At 44.4% G+C, this 25225-nt stretch overlaps 1 protein-coding gene across 2 annotated transcripts in view; it reads right to left on the bottom strand.

Moving 5' to 3' along the window:
• Positions 1-25225, bottom strand: part of Astn1 (astrotactin 1) — a 279953-nt gene that overhangs the window by 171832 nt on the left and 82896 nt on the right. For both annotated transcript variants that reach the window (XM_076831510.2, XM_076831511.2), the window contains exon 2: positions 7196-7383. In XM_076831510.2, the coding sequence (XP_076687625.1) occupies positions 7196-7383 (188 nt within the window). The remainder of the gene's footprint in view (positions 1-7195; positions 7384-25225) is intronic.

Genomic DNA, 25225 nt, shown 5'->3' with positions numbered 1-25225 from the left:
AGTCAATAGTAGGTAGGTCAGTACGGCTTTTAAAATACTTTTATATGTTTCCAAAAATTTCCTGTGGAAATGTGAGAGTTTACAAATGAAGAAGGCCAAGCTTATTGTTACACGACTTTCACAATTTTGGAGTTGAAATTTCCCAACTACTCTCTTTTCCTCCTGCCAATAACCCCACTGGCAGCTGTGAGTTGGTGAGGAGGAAGCCAAGGTGAGCAGGTGGGTTTAGCAGAGCTGAACCGAGTCTGAGCTTCTGGGGTGAGCGGCCTGGTGGAGCCACAGAAAGAAAGATCCACGTTCCAACATGGCAGTGGGGTCCTAGTGCACATGGAGTTGTTAGAGTCAAAGGAACAATGGGGCAAAGTGTCAGATTAGTCTCAGCAGACAAAAGTCAGCTAAAAATAAAAGATGCTAAAGAAATGGGAGATAATTATATACTGACATTCACTGTGGGCCAGGGGAAGAGTTGGGTGCTTCTCAAAGTAAGAAACTAGACTCTACCGACTACCACCATTCGAATTCTAGCTCAGCCAACTAATGGTTGTTTAACTGTGGGTAAGTCACTTAGCCTATCTAGACCTCCTTCCCCTCATCTGAAAAATGCCCTGATAATAAATCCTACTTCGTAATGTTGTGATGAGAAAAAAATAACAATCTATATCAAAAGCACTTGCAATAGTTTCTGATGCATAGGAAATAAAAAATCAGATTTCGACCATATGTAGATGATGATGGTGAGGGTGATGTCCAGGATATCTCCCGATTGTCCTATCAACTCTCCAAGTTACATCTTAATATGCCTGTTGCACTGAAAGAAGCAATCAGGGAAGCACTGTTGTTGAGCCTCTGCTAAAGGAAATGACACCCAAGTGTGAGAGGAGCAGGAGTGTGCTGTGTAAGTCCACCTCCTCACAACCACAGCCAGCAGGAGGACAGACACACCCTCCTACAGGACAACATGACACGGCAATGAGCTCAATCCATCTGGGTAAGGAGTTAGATTGGGGAAGGGGAAAGCAAAGAATTTGACAGCAGGAGGGTCGAAGTTGGGAACACGGAGAAGCTGAGAGGTGACCTGATGGGCCAAGGGAACTGCAAACATATTAAAGCATCAAAATGGAGAAACACTTACACTAAGCAAAGATACTAACTCATAGCAACAGAAGAAAGAGGAGCAAGTGCAAGAGTCCAGCCACGACGTCAGACTTCAGAGTGCTAATAACATAACTCGGATCCTGAACAACCCTCCAGTTCCAGGCTCCATGAAATCTACGAATGGGATGTTTTAATCAGGAGAACTACAGTGAAACTCCATTGCAGATAGAGGCCGAGGGAGTCTCCAGTCTCTAAAGCTGGAGAGCAGGTCCATACATTCCTTCTACAGATGTGATAATGAGGCTTCCGAAAAGGTCAGCAGATTACCTGAAGTGTTAAAGCCAGGGTTTGCCGCTCACTCTTCCAACTCTAAATGGAGGACACCTCTACATTATAGACCAGCTCTTACTTTACACAGAGAGCACCAAACAAGCACAGAGTCCATGAGCCACTGAAAAGGCCAACAGACCCGATCCCTGCGCCTGATGCATCTTGGCAAGAGATGCAGAGCCAGGCGAGGGAGGCTTCCAAGCCAAACCTTACTTGGCCCCAGGACAGCCCCAAAGTGGACTCTGGAACCTCTCGGCTTTAGCACGTCCGCCTTCCATACAAGCAGAGCAAAGAGGTTTTGCTTCAGGGGTCTCACTGATTAATTTAGAAACTGCCCACCATCCTCCTCACAGAAGGCAAAACACTCAGTCATGGTTTGGCAGGTGGCAGTCTGACCAGTCAGTCAGTCCCGTGATGGATGGCTTGAATCGCTAGCAAGGTCTTCCTCAGATGAAGAAAGACGCACTTTTTGTCTTTTCTGACTTATTACTTTGGTTCTGTCCATTTTGGAAACATAAGGCCTGTCTAAACTCCTCTTGAAACTCAGAAGGATGGACCCTGATAAATCAGGGCTTCCTGAGTTAGATGGAGCAAATATCAGCTGGCCATAAAACTGCAGAAGTGACCCTGATTAATGAATTTGCTAATGAATTTTTGTAAAAGATTTGCTAAAGGTAAAAGGTGCTGACTGACTCACTCTCTCTCTCTCTCTCTCTCTCTCTCTCTCTTCCCATGGACACTTAATAAATATCTGATGGTCCCCATGGCATACAGTGATCACCTTGCTGGGGACTGCTCTTCTCCACCCTGGAAGTACCATGCTCTATGAGTCAAGAAACAGCGCCTGGCAAAGTAGCATGTGACACTCGGGCAGCTGCCCTGATGAATGCAAACATAAGGACGAGGATGGGCACTTTGGCACAATGTCATCATTAGACCTCAAAGGTCCCCACAGGGGTGTTCTCGAAGGCCCCAAATGTTAGTTTTCCAGTTTGGACCTTCCCTAACTGCCCTTTCTATTTGCTGGACTCGGGGACACTATGATAACACCTGAAGCCTCTTTTGTCCCTAAACTTTGTTCTTTGCATTGCTTCTCTCAAGGGAGAACTCTGACCTTGAGCTTACTTGGAGTTCCCAGGACCAGGGAGCCTGAGGACAGGTGAAGGCCTCTGGTGGCAGGTAGTAGCCAAAAGGTATGAGAGCCTGTAGGTACTGACCAGTGGCCTTCACACAGCTGGGCTAATGGTCCTGAGCAGCACCCAGGCTTGATTGATGGTTTCATTCACAAAATGCTCATGGGGACACACAGATGCTCAAAGATACTTCCCCTGCCCCCCACAATTGTGAATTGTGCCTAAGAAGGCTAACTATAAAAGACATTCCCTACCAGTGGGAGTCAACCCAATAAAAAATAGATAGAGAGTCAAGCAGACAGACAGATAGACAGGAATAAAACTGAAGCATTTTCAAAAGGGTGCTTGCTGTGAAAAATGTATTCAATCAGCCTATATGCGTGTAAGAAAAAAATATATTAATACTGCTATCTTAAATGACAAAGATGAAATAAACAGATAATATTGACATTCTATTAGGCACCTTCAAATTATTTTACAAGCTTTAAGAAGAAAAATGTACATCATATGGTAAATTAGCAGAAGTACAATATAGAAATTTAAATCCACAAATAGTGAATATCTGATGTACAGTAATATTAAAATCTAGTTTTCTTCGGAGTAAATAATCTGCCTTATCACTAAAGAATTTCTTGACTTTGGGTTTAAACTCCCACTCAGTTTTAATTTATCAATTCTGCTTCACTTGTTCAAGAGTTTGCAAAAGAGTATCCTTATGTACTTTCATGGTTCTAAATGTCAATTACCTTGCAAAATTTGAAATAAATCTCTTCAGCCAAGTTTGAATCATGCAGGAGGTTAAAATACATCATTTGACCCTCAAAGCAATATTATAAGATTATTTCAGGAGGGAAATCCAATTATTCTACACAAGGGAAAAAAATGGTGCCTCTTTGGAAAAAAAATAATTCAAAAATTTTAGAATGTGATTGAAAAATAAAAAAAAAAGCAAAAGCTTTTTCAAAGTTTTAAATTGCCAAACTCCCAGCTGGGGTATTGCTTTTCTGCAAGCCCTCAATTTTGCTGATGACAGATTTATCCTGGGCACAGTATAAAGAGGACTTGCAAATACTCATTCATACAGAGTTTAAGGATACAGAAAAAGGTTTACTTGTATTTCCCACTCTATCATTGCTTGTATTTGTGTTTAAAACAAAAACATAGTAAATGCAAAATATGAAAATATACAGTGGACCTTGGATTAAGGGAATGTAGATGAGGTCAGTGTAAATACAAAACAAGAGAAAAGCAAACCTGAAGAGTTTCACAGACTCATCATTCCCTCTGAACAAAATATCAGAAGTATTTAGGATTATCAGTTAAGTTTTTAAATATACATTTTTTCAGCAAGGGAGCAAAGGTTGGACATACTCATGTTTGGAGGATAACCTCAACTTGTCTCTTTTACAAATTATGTGACTTCGAACCCATCTGAAAACTGTCAATGTTGATCATTATAGTTAATGAAAAAAGAGCCCTGCTGCAGTTATTTCATAACTAAGAGGATTGAGGTGATACAATCTCACTTAGGTTTGTTTCACTACCCAACACTGTTGCTACTCAAAGGATTTCACTACTTTCTGGCTTTTAAAATGCTGCCCTTCCAGAAGCCTACTTTTCCTCCAAAAGATATGGTATAAAGTGAATCAAATGAAATCTACCAATCCCCAGTCTCTTATGAAGAAGCCCCCAGAGACCCCAGGAACGACATCTTCAAAAAGGATACCCTCAGGCTTGATTTCTGAGCCGAGGGCAGATACTCGACTTCAGGCTTTGAAACTGTTTCTACATCAGAATCCTAAGGATTGGAGAGGCAGCCTGCGAGGGTGTGTGGTGTGGAATGGGAATGGAGCAGGGTTGGCTGGGTGGGTTGAAGGATGCTCCATTGACCCAACACGCTGGACACGCATGGGTTTACATCTTGAGCTCGCCCCGAGGTGCCTGTTCTCCTGCAGAGGTCAAAGGCCTTCCTGAATCTTTCATGGACATGCTGGCCTGTCCACATCCAAGAGGCCAGGCCAGAGACAACACCAGAGTTCCCCCATCACCTTTTGCCTGTGCCCTTTTAACCTCGGCCTCCTCTGGTCTGGTGGAAAATTACCTAGAAAAAAAAAACTGAAATAAAGCTGAAAGACAGTTATCTTCTACTTTATTTAGAAAAGACAATATCATTGGTGGTCTGCCCTGGGGGACTGGTAGCACACAAAGGAAAGATCTGATAGGGTTAAGACTGACTCTTCTTCACTCTCAATTTCAGGCCCACTGTCCATTAATCCCTGCCCAGAGGATAGCATAAAAAAAAAAAACAAAAAACATTAGTAATGTAGGGCTTCTCATAGGGTTGTCATATTTTAAGAGTGCAGACAGTTTCCTAAAAAAAAAAAAAAAAAAAAAAAAAACCTTTGGGATCCTCAGTCAGCACATTTCTGTTTTCAAAGCCTCCCACCCTCACAAACGTGTGTGCCCCTCTCCCCCCCCACACACCTATCTGGAGAACTTTCTGGAGCACCTTATCCTGAGGATGGAAGGGAGGGTCCTTGCAGTACTGAAGCCATGGAGCAGCCACCAGGGCAAGCTTCAGACTGTCTTTGGCAGTTTCACACAACACGCCAGCCTCACCAGCCTCACCAACTGACAAATCGCCCGTCTCAAGTTCTAGAGATCACAGTCTTTCTCCCAGACGTAGGCACATCTGATATTCTTCCTTGGAACTCTCTGTAAACTTTTCTTTACCCTATATGCTTTTTATGGCTTGGGAAAAAAAAAAGACACACAGAAAAGAAAAAGAAAAAGAAACCAGAGCTACTCATGACCACCACTGCTTCCCACATGGATGTGTGGCTGGTGGAAAGTCCACCTGTGCAGCCTTCTTTTCAATCAAATTATCATGAAGACAATCCCATCCTTGGGCTGGTTCAGCCGATCTCATTTCTCTCTGGAAACTAGAAGCCACACTGATGAAGAACCTTCCCTGAGAGAGGGGACACTGGGATTTGATTAAGGACACGTAGGAATTGTACCTCCTAGGCATGCACCTCAATTACTCTGTCCGTATGAGGTCTGGCAGCCTCCTTTACCTGCTGCCTCTGGCCTTACCTAGACCTTGAGGTTTACCATTTGCTGTTCAAGGACTCTCTTTTCTGCACCACAAAGTACCTTGCATACATGCAAGTATCCTGTGCGCCAGTTATTTATGGGGGTGCTGACTGAAGGAAAAAAATGAGGAGCTTACATGCTGAGATTTTATCAGAGATTTTTATGGGGAAATTTTCCATCCTCAATTTTTAGGTAATGGAGATTTGTATATATCTAAAATGTGCTTAGTTTCATTTATATCGAACTAAACAGTATATAGTGATGGTACCAGAGCAATGGGTGAATTACAGTTAGACCATGGACTAAGGTGACTCTGTATCAAGTTATTAACAGGAAAATATCCCATACCCTCCCACACTAATAGATAATCAGTCAAGTCTCAATCTGCTATCAGGCTACCCTATGAGCAGACAATGTATCGGTTTATCAGCACAATAACAATATATGAAATGCCTGGTGAAACAGGATTTTCTATCTCCACTGGAAATTTCAGTCATTTATTCCACAATTGTTGATTAAGCATTAACTATATGAATGCACTGTCCTAGTTACTGGGGATTCATCAATAAATAAAACACCACCAGACACTCTCCCCTGACAGACCTGCCATTGCACTTACTCTCTAGTGAGATTAGAGGACACAAGTTCCTAGAATTTTAGGAAGCATCTCTAATTTTCTTGAGGCTTCACATTTCTACATAGAAGCTGATGATAGTTTTCAGCTGGGCCAGAGTGGCGGGGCAAGTATCTACTGATATGCCCTTTATTTGTAAAGAGTAGAAAAGGCCAGGATGCTGATTTCTCCCAGCTGGGATAAAAGAAAAGAGGACTTGGTAGCAGCAAGCAGCTAGAGATTGAGTCATTCAATAAACATTTATGGAGCAGCAACTCTAAAATATGGTGATGTACTAGTTGAATAATTCCCTTCTAAGGCAACCCATTGTCCCACTTGACATTGTCCCTGGTTTATAAGAGCTACTCCATATCTGGATGTGGTCTTAGAGTGGTTGGGGAACTGTGCTGTACAAATACCTGCAATACTAGCAGCAGGAGGGGCTGCATTTCCCACAAATGGGGAGGGCACTTTTACTATGATCAGTGATCATTACAGGGTTGGGTCTCACAGAGCTATGTCTATGGCTATGGTTTGGATCTTTTTATCGCTCAAAGATTCAGGTCTTGGAAGCTTGCTCCCCGAACAGTGGTATTGGGAACTGGTGGGGAACCGTTAAGAGCTGAGGCCTAGTGGGAGCTGCTTGTCAAATAGGGCCATCCCTTTGGAAGGGGCTGCAGGACCCCAGCCTCTCTGGCTTCCTGTTTGGTGATGTTATTTCTGTTTCCCACACGCGCTCCTGCTGTTGCCATCTGCTGTGGTGTACTGGGGCAGAGACGGCCCTCACCCGAGCTCAGGTGGTGCAGACGCCATGTCCTTGAACCCCAGAACTGTAGGCTAAAACCTTTTTCCTCCCATGTAGTCTTCTGAGATATTTGCTTAGGACAATAAAAAGCCACCTCACACGTTTATGGCCGTCTTTCCTTACCATGACTGAGATGTGCAGGATCCTCAGCTCCTCTTCGGCTGATTCATGCTGGGGCTCTTCCGTCGGGTCCTGCCCAGGAAGACTCGGGGCACCATCTTGGTGATGGATGTGAAAGAGCAAAGTGCCATTCTCCAGCCACTGCTGCCTCCAGCGTACTAGGGGGATGTCCTCCGTGTTCCCTGAGATCTCTAGAGAAGGAACACCAAAGGCAGAAGTAAGAATCTGAGCAAGGTTTTCATCTTCTTCCTCGACACTGTACCAACCAGCCAATTCTTTGTGAAGGCAACATAAGGCTCCGACTACGGTTGGGCTGGACTCACTGCTGCTCACAAAGCTCAAGGAAGGGAGGGATTCTCAGAAGAAAATTATCCCACATCGGCCTTTCCACCATAAATCTAGTAAGCCAGGTTCTCACCCATTGAGAAAAATACTGAGGTGCAAATTCGAGTTCTTCCCCTAGTTCTATGATCAATAGCATCCTTTATGCAGCACAGTTTGAATACCTGATAACCCCCGAGGTAAATACAAGGTTGTTTGCCTCTTGTAAATTTGAAAGTGTGAGTTCCCCAGCAATTACTCCTAGACACACCAGTGAATCTACCATGGAGAGAGTTGGTAATTACTGTGCAGAGAACTGGCATTTATGGAATAGTCCTGGGAGGTTACTGCAGAGCTGCTGGGGCTGACAGGCTATTTCCAAAACCACAATCATTTGCTGCATAGTCCACTGGAGATGTCGGATAACTTGCTATGACAGGTAAAGTAATGTTTTAATTCCCTTAATTTTTTTTTTCTCTTCAGCCTTGAAAGCAGAGGTGGAATGCATGAAGAGGAGGAGGGAAATCAAGTCTTTTCCGTCCATGCAAACACTCACTTGCTTCTCAGGGGTCCAGATCAAAGCAGTGGACTACCATCAACAACAAAACCCCCAAATCTCGCTCTGCACTTTGCACTGTAGAAGATGTTAAGGTAGCGCTGCAGAAATACCCTGTTGTGTGCACATCCCTCTCGCTTATATTCCTAAGTACTATCATATGAGAGCTTTGAGACATCCCACAGTAGAGAAACTGATTAACCCAGCCCTCCCTGAACTTCCTTCAGCCCTGAGACCATTTTATCTTTAACAACTATTACCACACTATGGGACTGGTATTCTGCTGAACATATGTTAACAAACCATTGCTTTATAAAATTTTATTTTTTAAAAGACATGGCTTCTTCTCCAAAATGTATCACCTTTAACAACAACAATAAAAAATGTATGTATATGTGTGTGTGTATACATATATATAATTTATATATTCACACACACACACATATCCCAGAGACATAAAAAAAGATTTAATAGATACATTTAGAATGTATTCTCATCAAGTATCATAACCATAAAGAGGAAAGCAATTTCAAATATTTCTGGAGTTTATAAACACCTTTCACTATTTGTGGGAGGGCACAAATGGCATTATTTAATTATTCAGCCCTTCACTGTTCAGCAGACATTGGGCAAGCATTGCACACCAGGCACTGTGCTAGGCTCTTGGGTGCTAACTGGAACCAGGCCCTCCACAAGTTCCCCAATGCCACCCAGAGTGAGCGATGGTGGAAAGCGTTACCCCAGGCACGTGACCAGGTTTCGTGGGAGCAAAGGGGAAGGAAGCAGTGATCATTCCTGGGCAGGGGGAGGAAGAAGGAGGAAGGCAGTCTCCTTAGAGGATGGTGACACTGGTGCTGGGCCTGGTGAACAGTACGTGGAGTTCCTCTCAACAGGTAAAGGAACAGGTATGAAGACACGAATCATACAACCAGAGACATGAAAGATTGTGCTCTTATGTGTAATAAGAATTACAATGCATTCCGCTGTCATTTATTTTTTTAAAAAATAAAAAATCATATTTTATCAGGTTTAAATCAAGAAAGTTATTAGTACACAACAGTGATCTTTCTAATGATTTCACTAAGTATGAATAAAAGTATTAGGAATAAGAAATATATATATATATATATATATATATATATATATATATATATATATATATATGATGGCTTAGTTTTTCAATATGGCAATCATAAACAGCAAGATACTCCTATTTTGTTGAATATGAATATCAATTCTTCTGGTTGAGAATCTTCTAATAGTTTAACATTTGTGAAACTCAGTAAATTTTACATTTATCACCCTTTTCAAAAAAAAAAAAAAACAGGTAAAGGATGTTCAGGAGAAGTAGGAAGAGAAGGAGGGAGAACGTCAGTGGGCCCTTTCTGGTAGGCCACTGAGAAGGTTTCATGTGAGCCATAGGTCACTAGCCTGCTCCAGAAGGATGCTGATAGGATCACCAATCTCGTCCTGCTGTCCCACACACCAAGGAGAAGAGCAAACTGGACAGCGTGAAAGAGGCTGGAAAATGGTGACCAGAGCCCCTTCACGCTCAGCCCCCCTCCCCAGTCGCCCTGTTGGGTTGGTGCCGTCCACAGTCTGGAGCATGACCGTTCAGCACAGGGAGTGAGGATAAAGATGCCCCGCACCTTGGTCCTGCATGGCCCCCTCTGTTCAGTGCAGTGGGACACGGGCTTCCGAGTCCACCTTCCCCCTGAGGAGGCTTATCCTGACTTCCAGGTGGGGAGGAACCCTCAGGAAGGTGGGTATCTGGAGCAGCAGCTACCGTGCAAATCCTCAGCACAGATGCCACAGTCACCTGGACTCTGACCCTTCTAACCGGTCCTCAGGCCTTCACAAGCACCGGGAGAGAAATGCCCCACCCCCAAAGGTCCTGCTCTGCAGTACAGTAGAAACCAAGCTGTCTCCTCTCAGCACAGACAAAACAAAACATAGGCAGCCCAGCTCAGGAGAGAGCACCCAAGGCACCATCAAGTCACCCAGAGCAACACGCATCCAGCCTCCTGCCTGGGACACATCCCACACCTCTCTGAGTGCCACTGAGCCCTTCCTGTGACCACTGAGGAGGATCTAGGGCCTCCTGCCCCCAAATCACTTAACAAACGGGATTTCTGTTCCCAGGAGATCCTCATCAATAGGCCAGGCCCCTTACCTCTCTTATGACTAGGGAAGCAAAAACGAGGAAATACCTGGATTGTCACCCCAGTGTGACACAGAACAGGGGCTGAGATGGCCCAACTACTAGATCCCTTCCACCCCCAACACAACCAGCAGGCAGCACGGTCTCAGAGAACACACAGAGGAAATGCCAGCAGAGGCCCCGCGGTCTTTCAGGATCTTTTATGTCACACCACTTTGCATGAGGTCCTAGTAAGCTGTGACTTCTTTTAAAATTGAGATATAATTTGCATGCCATAAATGCACCCTTTTGAGGTCTATCATTCACTACGTTGAGCAACCTTCACCATGGCCTAAGTTCAGAACACCTTCATGGGCTCAAAAAGAAGGCCCATATCCACAAGCAGCCCAAGACCCTTTCAGAGGAGGAAGATGTGCTGCCACACCATCTCGATGTGGGGGCGCCTAGGATATCACAGATGCAGTGGAGGATGGACCAAGTGCACCCGCCCGTGGGTCAGTGGGCTGCTAGCACAGAGGCCTTGCCTTGCAGGCCCGCCCACCAAACCCCTTTGTGGGTTATTCATGTCCATCCTGCCAATGGGGACATCGTGATTTTGCCCAGACAGACTCACCACAGAGGGGAAAGGGGAAGGAAAGAGGCCACCCTGCCTGCCAAGAGCCTCATCAATGTTTAGTTTCAAGATAATTAGGCAATGATAGCTTCTTCCTTGGATTTCCCCCCCTCTCTTGGCAGACCTGACATGGAAGAGCTCAAATCTAAACAGGAACTTATTTACTTATGCTATGTCTGGCCTGGTCAACTAATGAAAAACCACACAGGGCACAGTAAATGTCAACTTCTTCCCCAACAGGACTGAGATCAGAACTTGGAAAATCTGTGTGATCACTGTGGTCAGGGCTTCAGCAGAACGTCTCAAGAAGAGGAAATGCAAGACAGCACAGTCCTGAAACCCCCGAAGGGTAAGTTATAGGAGGTGACAAAATAGTCTGGTTCAAAGCCACCCAAGGGTAGCCAAAGAGACTCCCAGGGAAACTTCTCTACAATGTACTAAATAAAACAAGTGCCAGGAGGATGCTGCATGGGCATCTGAAGATGCCACAGGTGTCACACTGTGGAGCCAAGATACCTGGAAATGCAAGGCTGCCCTGACTTCACCACGTCCACTCTCCCTTTCCACAGACCTCACATCCCTTGGCACCTCCCCAAATTCTAGAACTGCCTGGAATGCGTGGAGACCAGGGTGCCATTTATTCTCACATACATCTTTTGGAGCACAGTTTGCCATTCAGAAAATTGGGCTACATGGCTCCTCCTCTCAAGGAGCTGTCCCTCTAGCAGGAAAGTTAAGCCATGGCCATGAATAAGCCCTCTGCGTAGTAATAGCAGGGCTAAGGTAGAGGCTGGAGCTTGGCTGGGTGCACATGGATGGCAAGAAGGAATATGGGTCAAAATGTTGGGGAGGCAATTTCAGATGAAGAGTATATGCAAAGGAACAAAAGAATAATACCTGTGTGCAGAAACACAGGAGGTGAGGCTGCCGCAGGGAGGATGTAGAGAAGAATGGCAGCAGACCTACGTGAAATTCAGATTGGTGCCAACTGCCAAGGCTGTGAATGCCAGTTTAAGGAGTTCGGGGCTAATGGCACATCGTCCATGGTTTTGCTCAGCAGAAGTGTGCATTAAGTCACCATTTAGAATGATAAGAAGACCCAGAGAGAGAAGGGAAGATAAACTCAGAGTCTCACGGTGACTCTGAGTGCTGTGTTCTGCAGGAACGAAAACTGTGAAGCAGAAAACAGGCTAGGCATGGTCCAAGGAACTGTGGATAAGTTGCTCAGCTTTGAGTTTTCTCGTCTGTTTAAGAGGACCTGGATAGATGAACTTAAAGATCCGTTTGTAACTTTGATATCCCACGATTCTAAGTCGGGAAGGGATATTAAGTTCAGTGTTCCAAACGATGTCACACATTCTCTCAAGTATAACCCCGGCTCCTTCCCTGCTGTCCCTGGGCACACAGGCTGGACAGGTTTGAAAGGATTAGATCAGAGCGTCCCAGACCCAGGCCCTCTTCACACTGGACCGCAGATGATAAGAAAGACTCTCCTTCATGCTCCTACAGACATGTGTGTCTAAGAAAGAAAACTCGTAGCTTCCTCAGCCACAGAGGGCTGCGATGGTAGGACATCGGGCAGGGGAAGTCACAAGAGAGAATAATCTAGGATGGGGAAAGGCAGAGAGAAGGAGATGAGATGAAATCACTTTTAAATTAGCCTTAGTCATTGTTCTAAAGTTAGCTTGTGTGCTGTGAGCTTATCGTCTCTTTGTGGGGTTAGCTTAGGACACTCAAAACTTTGCTGCAAAACTCTTCCTTCCGGCTTTACAATTTCCCTTTACCACCCATGCCCTTTTCCTTCATAGGGTATGACCTCGTGCTGAGAGTTCCCAGCCTGAGCTACTAAAGAAACCCATCGTGGCAGGATCCGAATTTGCCCCAAAGGACCAGATCCATGATGTCCTTGTTCAAAGAGTTTGACTATTTAAATTCAAATATGGATTTTGAGCTAGGAAAATTCTCCAGGATCTTCTAATTCACTGAATTATGGTACAGTGGCTTAGAGCAGTCCTGGCATCCGGGGACCCTTTTTCACTCCTAGCAAGTCTGAGTTTCGAGCTGAATCCAGCTGAGTCGGAATGAGGTTACCACGGTCGCCAAGGTCAAGGCAGGAGGAAGCATTAACTTGTCGATTCTTGGCCTCGTGTGGAGGGCATCTGAAGAACTGACCCTGTAGTCTTTCAAGGCTGAGGTTGCCACCCCCTGATGGCCATTACTGACTGTTGAAAGACTTTGCTTAGATTTTCAAACTTGCTGTTGGTCTCAGAGCCTTGCATCCAAACCAAATTTAATACGCTTTCTCGGGGGTTCTCCAGAGCAGAGTTAGGAAAGGACTGGATCAACTGAAGGACAAGTGAAGTGTACTGCTCTGAGAGGTCCCTGTTGTTCAAGGACTGGGAGGTGTCTAGGGGGTCTTAGTTTTTCTTGGTTGTTTTTCCATTACGTTGAGTGTCATATTATGAATAGCCTTCTATCCCTCCTGAAATAATTACAAGGAAAAGAGGACAACTCTAAAAATAGAATCTAACCGTACCTCCACTTGTGCTATCTCGGTGGCCATTAGGAGTTTCCCTTGGTGGGATGAAGATTAAGCTCAGAACTACAGTAGTGATAAGCTGACTATCGAAAACTAAGAAGAACAAATGGACCCTGGCCATCAGATGGACACTCTCACTAAGGTTACCAAGAATAGGCCTCCCACAGACAGAATTGGCCCCTTTTCTTTTGCTCTTTTCTACTTTCCTTTTTTCCACCCCTGATTTCAAAGTTTGAAAGATATTGATGGTGGGACTCGTTTCCCACATGGTTTCATTATGGTCTTCTGACCGAAACCATTAACAGTGGCATTAACTTTCAACACCTCTGTAAGAAAATAACCTGCCGAAGTCAGGGGTTAATAACGGTAGGGGATCGCTAATTATCCTGCAAATCTTCACCCTGGTATCCAGCGTGACACAGTCTTTACTGTCTCTGGAACGGCAGCCTCCAAAGACCCCAACCTGTTTCATAAACAACCACAGCAGCACATCAGTGTCCTGGCCATCTGTGAAGAAAGATGAGAGGCAGACAAAGGAGAAGGAGGTAGAAAGGACACAGTCGTGAGATGTGAGGAAATGAGACCAGCCAGGGAAACTGTGGCCTTGGGTGGAGTCAGGGGCCTCCACACTGCTCTCCAGAGGGACCATGTGGCATGGAGACCATCCCACACCCCAGAATGAGAGGGGTCAAAAAACAGCACCCTGCCAGGTCTGAGTTCAACCAGCACAGGTGCCAGGCACACGGAGGGTCTGCCTGAAGTTTGGGCCTTGAAACATCCGGCTACGTAGACAACAAAATGAACGATCCTGTAGACAGGAGGTCTTTTGCCAAGATGTTCCGAGACCAATCAGCTCCCTGTCAGTGTGGGGCTGCTTCCTATCATGGCATCCACTGTCCCCTGCCTCCAAACAGGCCTGAGCAATGGCTTCAGAACCACAGGGAACACGTGCTTTAGGGCAAGATAGCTTAAAACTTCAAAAATCTCTCATCCAACAGCTGTTTTCTCAAGTAACCAGAACTTTCTGGAATTGCTGGGATTTGGAATAGAAATTTTCACATGTACTCAGGTAAAAGATCATCAAAGTTCTACTTCCCCTTCTCGGTGACATTTGCCCTCATGGTAAATACAAGAGGCTGGGAGTGTCACTGATCCAATGGAGAGAAACAGAACGGCAGGTTAGAGACAGCCACACACAGGGGTCCTGGGGAGTGGACCACCGTCGTCTCTGGGGCTCACTCTCCTTATCACTCAGTGATGGGACAGATGGTCTCTGGGGACTCTCCAGTGCTGCTGACCCTGTCCTTCAGTGACACAAAACCAGACGTCTCACCTGGCTTCAGTTAGACCTGCGTCGGGTGCAGGTGCTGTGCGTTTCTGCGTGACAACTGGGTAGGATTCTCAGATTCTCCTCTTGGAGCTGGGAATGCTTCCGTCTCTGTCCAGCCTATTGATTTATACGCTAAGGACTGGCTGGAGCGAAACCCCTGAGAGCAACCTACCAAAACTCCAATCTTGGGTCTCCAATGAGAATCACCCACAGAGAGAGGCTGCCCAATGTTTCTAATGAGTTATTGGCCTTTGATCAATTATGCATATGTGATAAGAAAGCTCCGGCTGACCTCTCTTGGTGGTTCCACCAACATCCCTCTATAGAACTATTCTCTGCAAATCTGAAATGTTAACTTGCTTTAAAGCTGCCCACTCACCTACTTCTCCTTTTCCAGAACAGGCAAAGATGAACTAAAATGAGCCAACCCAGGGAGCAGGAATGATAAAAGAAAGGCAGCAAGGACCACAGAGTCCATCGTACGTTGTCTCCGAGGGCAGCTGGGGGCGGGAGCTGCGGGAAGCAGAGGGTGGCTTTTTAAATCAGCCCTGATGGGAAGCAGCGGAGCTTTCTATGGATACTGCTGGAAGTAGGTCACTCCACCCTACTCCGCGCTGGCATGAATAGCAATCCAGCAACTGCACGAACATTCTATTTACCTAGCCATGGAGATGAAAACATTCCTGTGGGGGAAGAAGCGCAGCCAAAAGGTTCTGACACAACTAGAGAGATGAGGGGGCATTCAAATGGCTTGTGATTTCATCCAAAATGGTTTGCTTGTTCCTGCCACTGTGTTTCTCTGGATCTTTTCAAACCTCTGCAAAGAGTTTATCCACATGATACTCATTAAAGTCTCATTTGAAAAGGGGGAAAAAAGCCCAAAGCTCTTTGAAAAGGGCCTGGTTCTCCGAGACGCAGATGTACTGGTAAAAGGATTTCATACATATATCTAGTTCTATTCTCCACCGCCACCCGACTGACCTTTGTAAATTGAGATAACGGCACACATTTAACAAAATCTGACATCAAGTAAGATGTGTAATAATATTTAAACTCCGGAATGTTAAAATATGTATTTATAGATCATGTGGTACATTGTGATGAGAATAAGTCATTTCGAAGCGTGAGGTTTTCACGACTGGAATTCTGATTTTAGCTTTGCAAGTCCTTGGGGGTCACCCTCCCTGCTGTGGGGCACTGGAAGCAATATGGATGCCTGGGTTTGGAAATCTGAAACACAGGCTTTAGGGTAGTCACAGGGAAACTGCCTATGCCTACGAGCCCCAGTGAGGGCTCTGTTCATTCTGATCCTCTCTCTTATACTCCTATTCTTTCATTGACAAAGAATTTAGCATTTGCTGCAATTCTCTGATCTTGGACAATTTTTAGGCTCTATGGCACTATGAGTCTGGCTTAATAAAATCGATGGAAAAGGGAATTGATAATGACAAAATATCACCTGTAAATGATGTACAAAAGGTGAATAGCCTGTATCTTGTCCTAACGTCTCTCGGTTCATCTCTGTGTCTAATTAGTTCTCATCCAGTTGTATTTCTGTTCTTATCACCTATGACTCAACTCAATAAGTAACGCTGTTCCTATCATGTGCTGGCCCTGATAAGAAGCTCTTCCAGCATTCCTGAGATAAAGTAATCCCTGATGAGCCTTTAATGTGGGTGTGCACCTCCCCATTTTACAGATGAAGAACTTGAGTTTCAGAGCCTACTTGGTTTACCTACTTGGTAAATGTTAGGATTGGGGGGAAGGGAAATCCTGGTCTCCCAGTTCTGAGGTCACTGTTCCTTCTCACAACCTCAACTCCCATCCCTCCCTTTGTAAATCCCAATCTTGGGATAATACAAGCAAATGCTAAACAGTTTCTGGCACTTACCTGCTCAATAAACATCAATATCATCATCATCCATTAACACGGAGTTTATTGTCATTATTAGCATCACTCACATAGATCTAAAATTGAGTGATAATCTTTGACAGAATTAATCAAAGGTAACTTAAATGGCTCTAGCTGTTTCTAAGTCTTCCTAAGTTCAGGAATTAGTTCCAACTGAGGGATCTGGGCTAGTTCATATTTGTACAATTCTGTAAGTGCTCATTGGCCAACTGGACTCTCATTCACTGTCTGATACAACTTCACTTACACTACATTTGCTTTCAGACCCAGACCAGGGCTTTCACATGAGGAAGCCATGCTACCAGTGCCCATTCAAGGCTGGCATGTGAGGGGGTCCCAGGGAACTTACTGTCGGGCCCTCTGCAAGACACTTGAGAATTAGAATGGGCAGGTCTGACCAGAGGGATGTGGGGGTGGTGACTGAGCAAGGCAATGGGAAAGGAAGGATGGAGGCAATATTAAAACAACAGCTGAGCTTCCTCCAGTGGAAAACTGGGTCTTATCATAAATGTCAAGAGCATCTGCATGCATGTGGGTCCTTCCTTTCCCATCTTCACTCTGGGGAGCCAGGTTTCCTGCCCCATTCCACAGTTGGTGAGCCTTCACCCCCGACCCTGAGGAACAACATCTTATCCACAGGGCTTGGAAGGCAGCCGTTTCTCTAGGATCTTCTCTGAACCATTTCTCCTTAACATCATTGTTATTTGGCCTGAGAAAGTGGAATGGCAAGAGAATTCAATGAAGACTCAGCACATGGAAAATCCATCATCGTTTCCATGTTAAAACTTGCAAAGACCTTTCTTACAAGGCTCCATTTTCACTCCTGAACCCTCTAGGGTAGATTTTTTAGAACTAGAAACCAGAGACCAAGGAGGGCAAGTGACAATGTTGAGGTTTAGAGCTAATGAGATGAGAGAACAGGACTGGACTCCAGCCTCCTGACTCATGGACAGTGCTCTTCCAACAGACTGTGTTGCTAACCAGGGTCATTATTAGACCACTGTGCAAGAATCCACGAACCACTGTGCTTACATCTCAGATAAATGAGTTAGATATACGGAAGATATACATCAGCAGTAAACACTGTCAGGAGTTTGAAGGGTCTGGGCTCATGGAGCTGGGAATGAAATTGAGTTATTAACCAATTCACGCTGTGTACAAATCATACGGCATTCTGATGTGATTGCACTGTATAGCCTCCCTGGAGGAGCAGATCTGCTCGGTCCTTGGTACTGGTTCCTGGTCTAAAGATTCCTGACAATGTTTTGGGCCCATCTCTGCAGGCTAATTAGTGCAAGTGCTTATTACAGAGAGGGCCAAGATGACCTTTAAATGACCTGACAGATAACCCATGGCAGTGTTGATCTAGCCATTCAGTCCCTCTTGGAGGAATAATTTAAAAGAATATAAGGTCACTTGGTTGCTAAGGTGTGTCGCTGCTCAACAGGGAATAACACATTGATAGGACCTTTAGTTACTGTCTCCTTTTCTATATTTTCTATCTCAATTCTGGGGTCCTCCCTCCTCTCTGAGCCCTGCACACCAAGTACCCATTAAGGGCCTGGCAGCAGGAAGCGGGCGCCATCATTGGCACCATTTCCCATTCCCACTGTGTTCTTCCACCACTTCACTGTGCCAGCCACCGCCCACTGTGCGTCCGAATGTTTATGTTCTTATGCACACTTCCCGGTAGCCCCGCCCATTAATTACAGGCTACAGTTAAAACACTGTTAGTTGAGTTTTGCAAACTAATACATAGCACAGTGCTGAGTTCTCTGCTTCTGATGTATAAGAGCACACCCTAAAAGAGGGCGGCGAACACTTCATAAAGGAGCTAGAGTATGAACGCAAGGGACAGCCACCAGAGTGAGTGATGGTGGGTTTAAGTTAGGACACAGAGACAGGAACTTGGGGACAGCTGTAAAATGTTGATAGCTCCTCTAGCTACTTCTCATTTGGTGGCCAAAAAGGCAGAGAAAATTCTGTACCAAGGGACACTTGTCATCCCTGGTGTCACTCCTAAATCTGAGGAGCATCTCAGCTCTTAGCCTCAGGCTCTGCCTCTTCTTTGAGAAACCACTGGGATCTTGTTTTCGGTTTGCTGCATCTCTGTTTTCTGACTGGCATATACCTGGGGAAAGAGTTCCATATGGATAATCCCAGCTGGATGGAGCTGCACTTCCTACCATTTGCCACAAACCCAGCTTCCTTGGGTTTCGGTGCAGCACTGAAGCCTAGCCAGCTGAACATTCGGAGAACAAGGCCACGTACACTTTACATAATAAACATGTAAGGCATCCCTCTCTTTATCTTTGCCTAGCATCACAGACTTCTTCATATTTCTTTCATCCTTAGGGCCTGCCATGTCTCGTATGCGACACGTTTTCTATTCTACCTTCGCAGAGCCACACCTACTTCCTACTGATGGCTAAAGTCACCTTTCTGTGCACTTTCTCTGGGTTCATAAATGCACTCCCTGGAGTGGGCAAGGTGCCATTGCAGAAACGGGCACTATTGTCATCTTGGGAAGCCATGACTGGGGCAAGGCTCCTGCACCGACTGCCTCTGACGTCTTTCTGCCTCCGTTTACTTACACAAAATGGGGATAAAATAAATACTACCTCACAGGGCTGTTGAAATAAAAATGTACAAAGAAATGCTGAGAAATACGATTCACTGTTATCATTAACATTATAATTAAAAGTTAGTGACAGGAACAACTTATTTTACTCCTGATATAGAAATCAATGTGGTTCTAAGTAATTACAATGTCTTGTGCTTCCCATGTCCTTCACAATGACATTGTGTTTCCTTTTTTAGCCAGGACAGCAAATTGGGTCAATATTTTCAGAGAGTGGTTTTAATGAACTCTAGATCATTTTCCTGAATCATTAACAATATGACAGATTTTTTTATGTGTTATAACTAGAGCTAGATTCCTTCTCTGGAAGAGCATTACCTCGAAATGGTATATAATAATATGAAATACATGGTAAATAATGTGAAAATAATGTGAAATTGTCCCCCTGGTTTCTGACTTCTAGCATAGACACTTGGAATCCTCTTATGGTCTGCCCCATCAACTGGACTTTGTAGTATAGAAAGTTCAACACCAACCAAGTCAATTACAAAGACTGATGATCATGTTGTTTTCATAAATGAAGCCATAGGCCCAACAAATATAGTCATAACTCATCCTTTAAAAAAATTCAATTTTAAAGGTAGAGCCTGCTAAAAAGCTTTTTGAAAATCTAAGGAGATCCCCTGTCTGTAAGTACAGCCCTTCAAAGCCTGGATCATTAGGCTTGATTCCCCTGTAGATGTCCACGGACCCTATACCCAGCATTGCCACTGGGCCCAGCCACTTACTCTCAGTCAAGTTTAGTTAGGGTTGCAGTATATACAGGTCTTGCCCACTGCTGTCAGCTCTGATGGCTTGCCACCAGTAAGGAGACAGATCCTCACAGAAATGATTCTCCCCTGGATGAAGATGGATTATTTACCTTGACAACTACCTCCCCAACTTCACCTCTGAAGTTCTTTAGGACACATGGGTGTATTTCATGTATCACTAGCCATATAATCATTCATATTTCATAACCCGACTTGGCAGTATTCTTATTATCAATTATTCTTTATTTCAGTACTTCAACTTCAGGAGGTAACATGCTTATCAAAATTTCAAAAATTCTCTAGTCAAAAAAAGAAAATTTATTCCATTGGCTATTTTTCTTATTTGCCCCCTCTACAAAATTGAGCAGATTTGAGCTTTTCTAATCAGCACCATTTTCTCTTATTTGTAGCAATGTCTTATACCCTGATGGTTACAAACATCTATTTTTGGCCAACTAATTTCTACTTAACACCTGTGGGTTTTTTTTTTTTCATACATAGTCATTTAATAATTTGTTAGATTTTCTTCAACTCCTTAAGTCCTTGCTTTAATGTTTATTTCTTTTTCTTTTTTTTTTTTTTTTAGTTCTCGGCAGACAACATCTTTGTTTGTATGTGGTGCTGAGGATCGAACCTGGGCTGCACGCATGCCAGGCAAAAGTCCTTGCTTTAAAATATTTCTTTTTGATATATATAAAAGGTTCCATTCATGCAAAACCTGTACTCGGTAGCTTTGCTTTCTTTGATAGAAGTTTCCTTAGTTGTTTAAGGAAGAAAAATTATATGCCTCTTTGTGTTATCTTTGATTTTTCATGAAAATATGTTCCTGCATTTGGTGGGGGAAATGAAGTTACTTTTCTTGCTTTTCTTTTTCTGGGCCTTTCTTTCTTAAGTGAAGGATCCCTACACTGTACCACATTCCCCTCTTGACAGAAGCAACCCAGAAAACTTCCAGCATCTCATCTCTGGGTGTGGCCACTGGAAGAGGATTCCAGTCTCTTCCCAGATGGAGGGCCAATCATGGGAGGAGGGCTGAGAGAAGGAAAGACGTTTCCCATCTAGAGTTTCTGAAGCTGTTACAGATGATAAAACTAAGATGAAGGGACTTTAAAAAGTAGCTGGCTCTGCCTCTTTAATTACCCTGTCTAGAGAGAATGTCTGTCATCAGGGCTGGAGACTGGATCTGCTTAAGAGATTGATTGGAGTAACACTTTTTTTGCCCAATCTAGATTGCTTCAGTTTTACTGGAATTGAGGCAGGCCATAAAACTATCACTGACTCAAGAAAATTGAAGCAATTAAGAGTGCAGGTGTGCATATTTGTCATATTAATGATGGATCTGCGTTAAGATAACCACAGAAGGCTTTGCACGGCACAGGCCGCTTCTGCTGAGGGTCAAACTACCTGGAGGGGGCGCCGCAAACCCATAGTGCAGACACCTGGGCGTCCCCTCCCCATCCAGAGACCTGCCTCTGGAACTGCCCAGAGCACGGGCTTAGGGCGCTCTCCCATTGCTGCTCCAATTCCCATCAAATTATTTTATGGTCACAATCAGACTCAGACGAAACAAGTATTGGCTAAAGGCACCCAGGTGGATGCAGAAGAGGTATCATTCACACACATGAGCTGGGAGTCAGAAAGACCCGGTTTAAATATCAACCTCCCTACTTAAAACTGGTATGTCTTGGACATATTATTTAAGCCCAATAAGGATTATCATATCTACTTTATATAAAGTTGTTGCAAGGAGGGACAGAAGTAGTAAATGTAGAGCTCGTGGTTATGGTTATTTTAATGACCTTTTCTGACCTTGAGAACATTTTAGCTCCTAGAAATTAATTTCTAGCCATTCCTCCTAAGCAGCCAGACAACCTCAGGGCAAGGAACAGCATCAGCAAGGGTGATGAACAGTCCCTAGGTGCGTGCACCCGGTGGGCTAACCCCAGCGCCTGCGCACTGCTCTTCCAGCCGAAGCCGCCCGCCCCCGACAGTGTTCCAGGGGTTCTCCGCAGACCCCTGCGAGGTGGGCGCCCCACTCAAAGGCAGTCCATCTGCAGCCGGTGCAGTGACCCACAACATGGCTTGGCACAAAAAGATGAGCTAATCAGATTCTCGCTCTTAGGAATTTGAAATCGAGAACAGGGAACAAATCAGGCATAAATCAGCAAAAGCTGAGCTCAGGGAGATGCTGGCTAAAAGCACAGATGGGGAGTGGAGGCCATAAGGGCCACTTCAAGCTGGAGAGATGAGGAAACAGAAAAAAACATAGATATGAGTAAGCAAAAGCTCTGAGTAGGGAAAAAACATAGGGCCTAGAGGGAGGAGCGAGGCACAATGGCCAGGGAAGACCCGCAGACGTGCAGAGGGACAGAGCAGCTAATGCAGGCCGATCCAGGGAATGCCACAGCCCCGCCCCCCTGGGCCCGGGGCCACCTGCCTCCAGGTCTGGCAGCATCTTCCTGTGAGGTGACTGGCTCCAAGCGGCTTGTGCATCCTAACAAGGACTCCCACCAATAAATCACTCAGCAGTCACTGTGCCTTGCAACCAAAGGAGTGACCCACTGAGACAGGACACCCTTCAGAAGATCTGGGACACTGAGACTTCTGATCTCGGGCACCCCGCTAGGTGGCCTATCATGGCCCCTGGTGCAGGCCTTGGCTGAGTTTTCAGGAGTAACCCCCAATACAATAGGGAAATATGTGCCACTCTGTGGGAGAGAAGTCAATGAAAGCGTTGGTTTAGACAGTGAGAGAGTAAACAGGATTCCAGGTTTCTTCACAATCTCTTTGGCCCTGAAGTTTCTTTGTAATTCTTTTTTCATCTGCAAAATGAGAACCATGATACTGAGAATAACTCACAATCCATACTCCGCCTCTGTAAGGTCCTAAGAACACACAGGCCGATGAAGATGCTGGAAAGGTAATATATTCTTTTATATTACAAAAGGAAAGATTTTCCTCTGCCAAACCACATAACTTAACAGTCAGCAATAATGAGAAAGGGGAAAAAAAACAGCACTGTACATGACAGCTAAAATCAGAATTTGATAAAATATTCTACTTCTAAAGGGATACTGTCATGTAAAAAAAATCAATTTGAGTAGGAAAAATCCGGTTTGTTTATTAGTTTTGCTCCTAATGCCACCAAATGGACCTCAATCTGAAATGGCTTTTGAAATCAAATTTGCTGTTCTCCAATTTTGCAACTTACTCTTTATGCTAATTTGTCTGCACCTGCAGGGACAAAGAAGCTGGCAGCATTGAACATGAGATCCTGGAAGAAAAAGCAACACAAAGATTCAGGAAATGAAACCAAGACTAAATCATATTAGGTGTATGAAGGTTGGACTTCTTACAAAACAAGGAAAGAGTGGCTTGAATGTCTGAGAGGAGAGTATTCTAAGTAAAGAAAATTATAGACCCTGGTGAGAAAGATGGCATCTTTCTCGGGTCCCATATGGAAACACGGGTGTGAGACAATCAGTAAGACGGTGCTGGGCCTCGCTAGGTCACACTCAGCCTTCACATCCTTTAATCATGAGAGTTATTATAAAATTGTCTTAAAGAATTTCATCCTTTGGGAATTTAGCTTGTAAGAGTTGAGCTTAATTCTCTCTTCCAACCTAAAAAAATCTCTTTATTTGGGGCTCTATTTTGAAAAAAGTACCATGACTTTAAGGAAAAGTCTCAGTTCCAAGTTTCCTACTGGTCTTTGTTCTCTGTGCCTCTGATTCTCTCCCCTCTCATTTCTTCCTACCAGATACCCTCAGGCTGGGGTATCTGGTATCCTAGTCATAACAACACGTGAGCATCCAGTTGTACAGGTGCTACCAAGGACTTAGAGATACCACTCTCCTGCAGAGGTCCAGTCCTTCAACAGCAGAAATTCCACACACCCTGTTAAAATATAACAACTACTCAGAGAGCTAAGTATTTTGTTCAAGGATACACACAACATTAACTCATAAGAAATCCAGAGAAAGAATCTTAAACCAGGCCTTTCTGTTATAAGACGACTCAAAATCCAGAAACCAATGAAGATGTAATTTTTATGTACTAGGATGCTTCAATTTTGCATATTTTCCCTTTTGCCCTGTCTGATATTTTTAATTTTAGGCTCTCTGTATTGTATAAAGCACTGTCAACGTTCACGTTCTGTCAACAACCAGTCACTGTTGAAGTGCAATGAATGCTGCAAATGCTATGTGTTTAATGCCTAAGCAAAAATGTCACTCAATGCCAGTTTCTTGTAGAAATAAAGGTACTTTCATGGTTAGTTACATTAAATGCACTTCTGTAGCAAATGACACCAGCTCGTGTATGAGGTAACTTTTTCATTCATGGGTGAGAAATGGCTGTGGATTGCGTATTGGTGACTATGAGGCCATGGGAAAGAAGTGGTTAATTGACTTTCTCAGAATCATGCCATGTAACAGGACTGGAGTTAGGGCTCGCTTGCGGCTCCTGCCTCTTGAGTCCTATTTGTTATTGAAGTCACAGAAGAATGTCTTTTAGTGAAACTTTTTGAGATTTTATGTCCCTAATTCTGTTCTGTTTCCCCAGGGAGGAAGTTTAGTGAAGGGGAAAGAGAATGGGCTGTAGAATCAGATAGACGTGGTTAGACTGTCAACTCTGACGCTGGCTAGTCACCGATCCTACGCCAGTTGTATAACTTGGAGACTCTGGGCCTTCGCTTGTAGAAACGCGGCTACCGACACCCACTTCCAAGGGGTGGGTGATGATGAAGACACACATCTCAGTACAAGTGTGGAGGCTTGTTTTTGCTTTTGTTGGACAATCGCAATACAGTTGAACCATAAGAGAGTGATGGTCAAACTCTGGTATCCAGATCCACCTTCTCACATGATTCCATCTTGCTTATTTTCGACCTGAAAACAAGATTCACTTTGTGGAGACAATGTTCCAATGGCACTAGTTTAAAAACCGGGGCCTTTCCCTGGGTGATGCAGAGTGGGGAAGACCTGAAACAGAACGAGGAGGATCACAGATCTCTCGCTCAGCCACTAGTGGGCTGTGTGAACTTTCACCCACGCATTTGTTTATGTATTCACTCCTTTACAAAGTATTTTACTGAGTCCTACTTTATGCCAAATAGCAAAGGTTACAAGTATGAATGAGTCTGCCCCCAAAGGGTTTATATTTTAGAAAGAACAAGGGGAAAAAAATAGTAACACCGTCAAGGGGCCA

Source organism: Callospermophilus lateralis, chromosome 13 (genome assembly GCF_048772815.1).
Source record: "Callospermophilus lateralis isolate mCalLat2 chromosome 13, mCalLat2.hap1, whole genome shotgun sequence".
Taxonomy (NCBI): domain Eukaryota; kingdom Metazoa; phylum Chordata; class Mammalia; order Rodentia; family Sciuridae; genus Callospermophilus; species Callospermophilus lateralis.
This window is presented reverse-complemented; position numbering and strand designations above follow the sequence as displayed.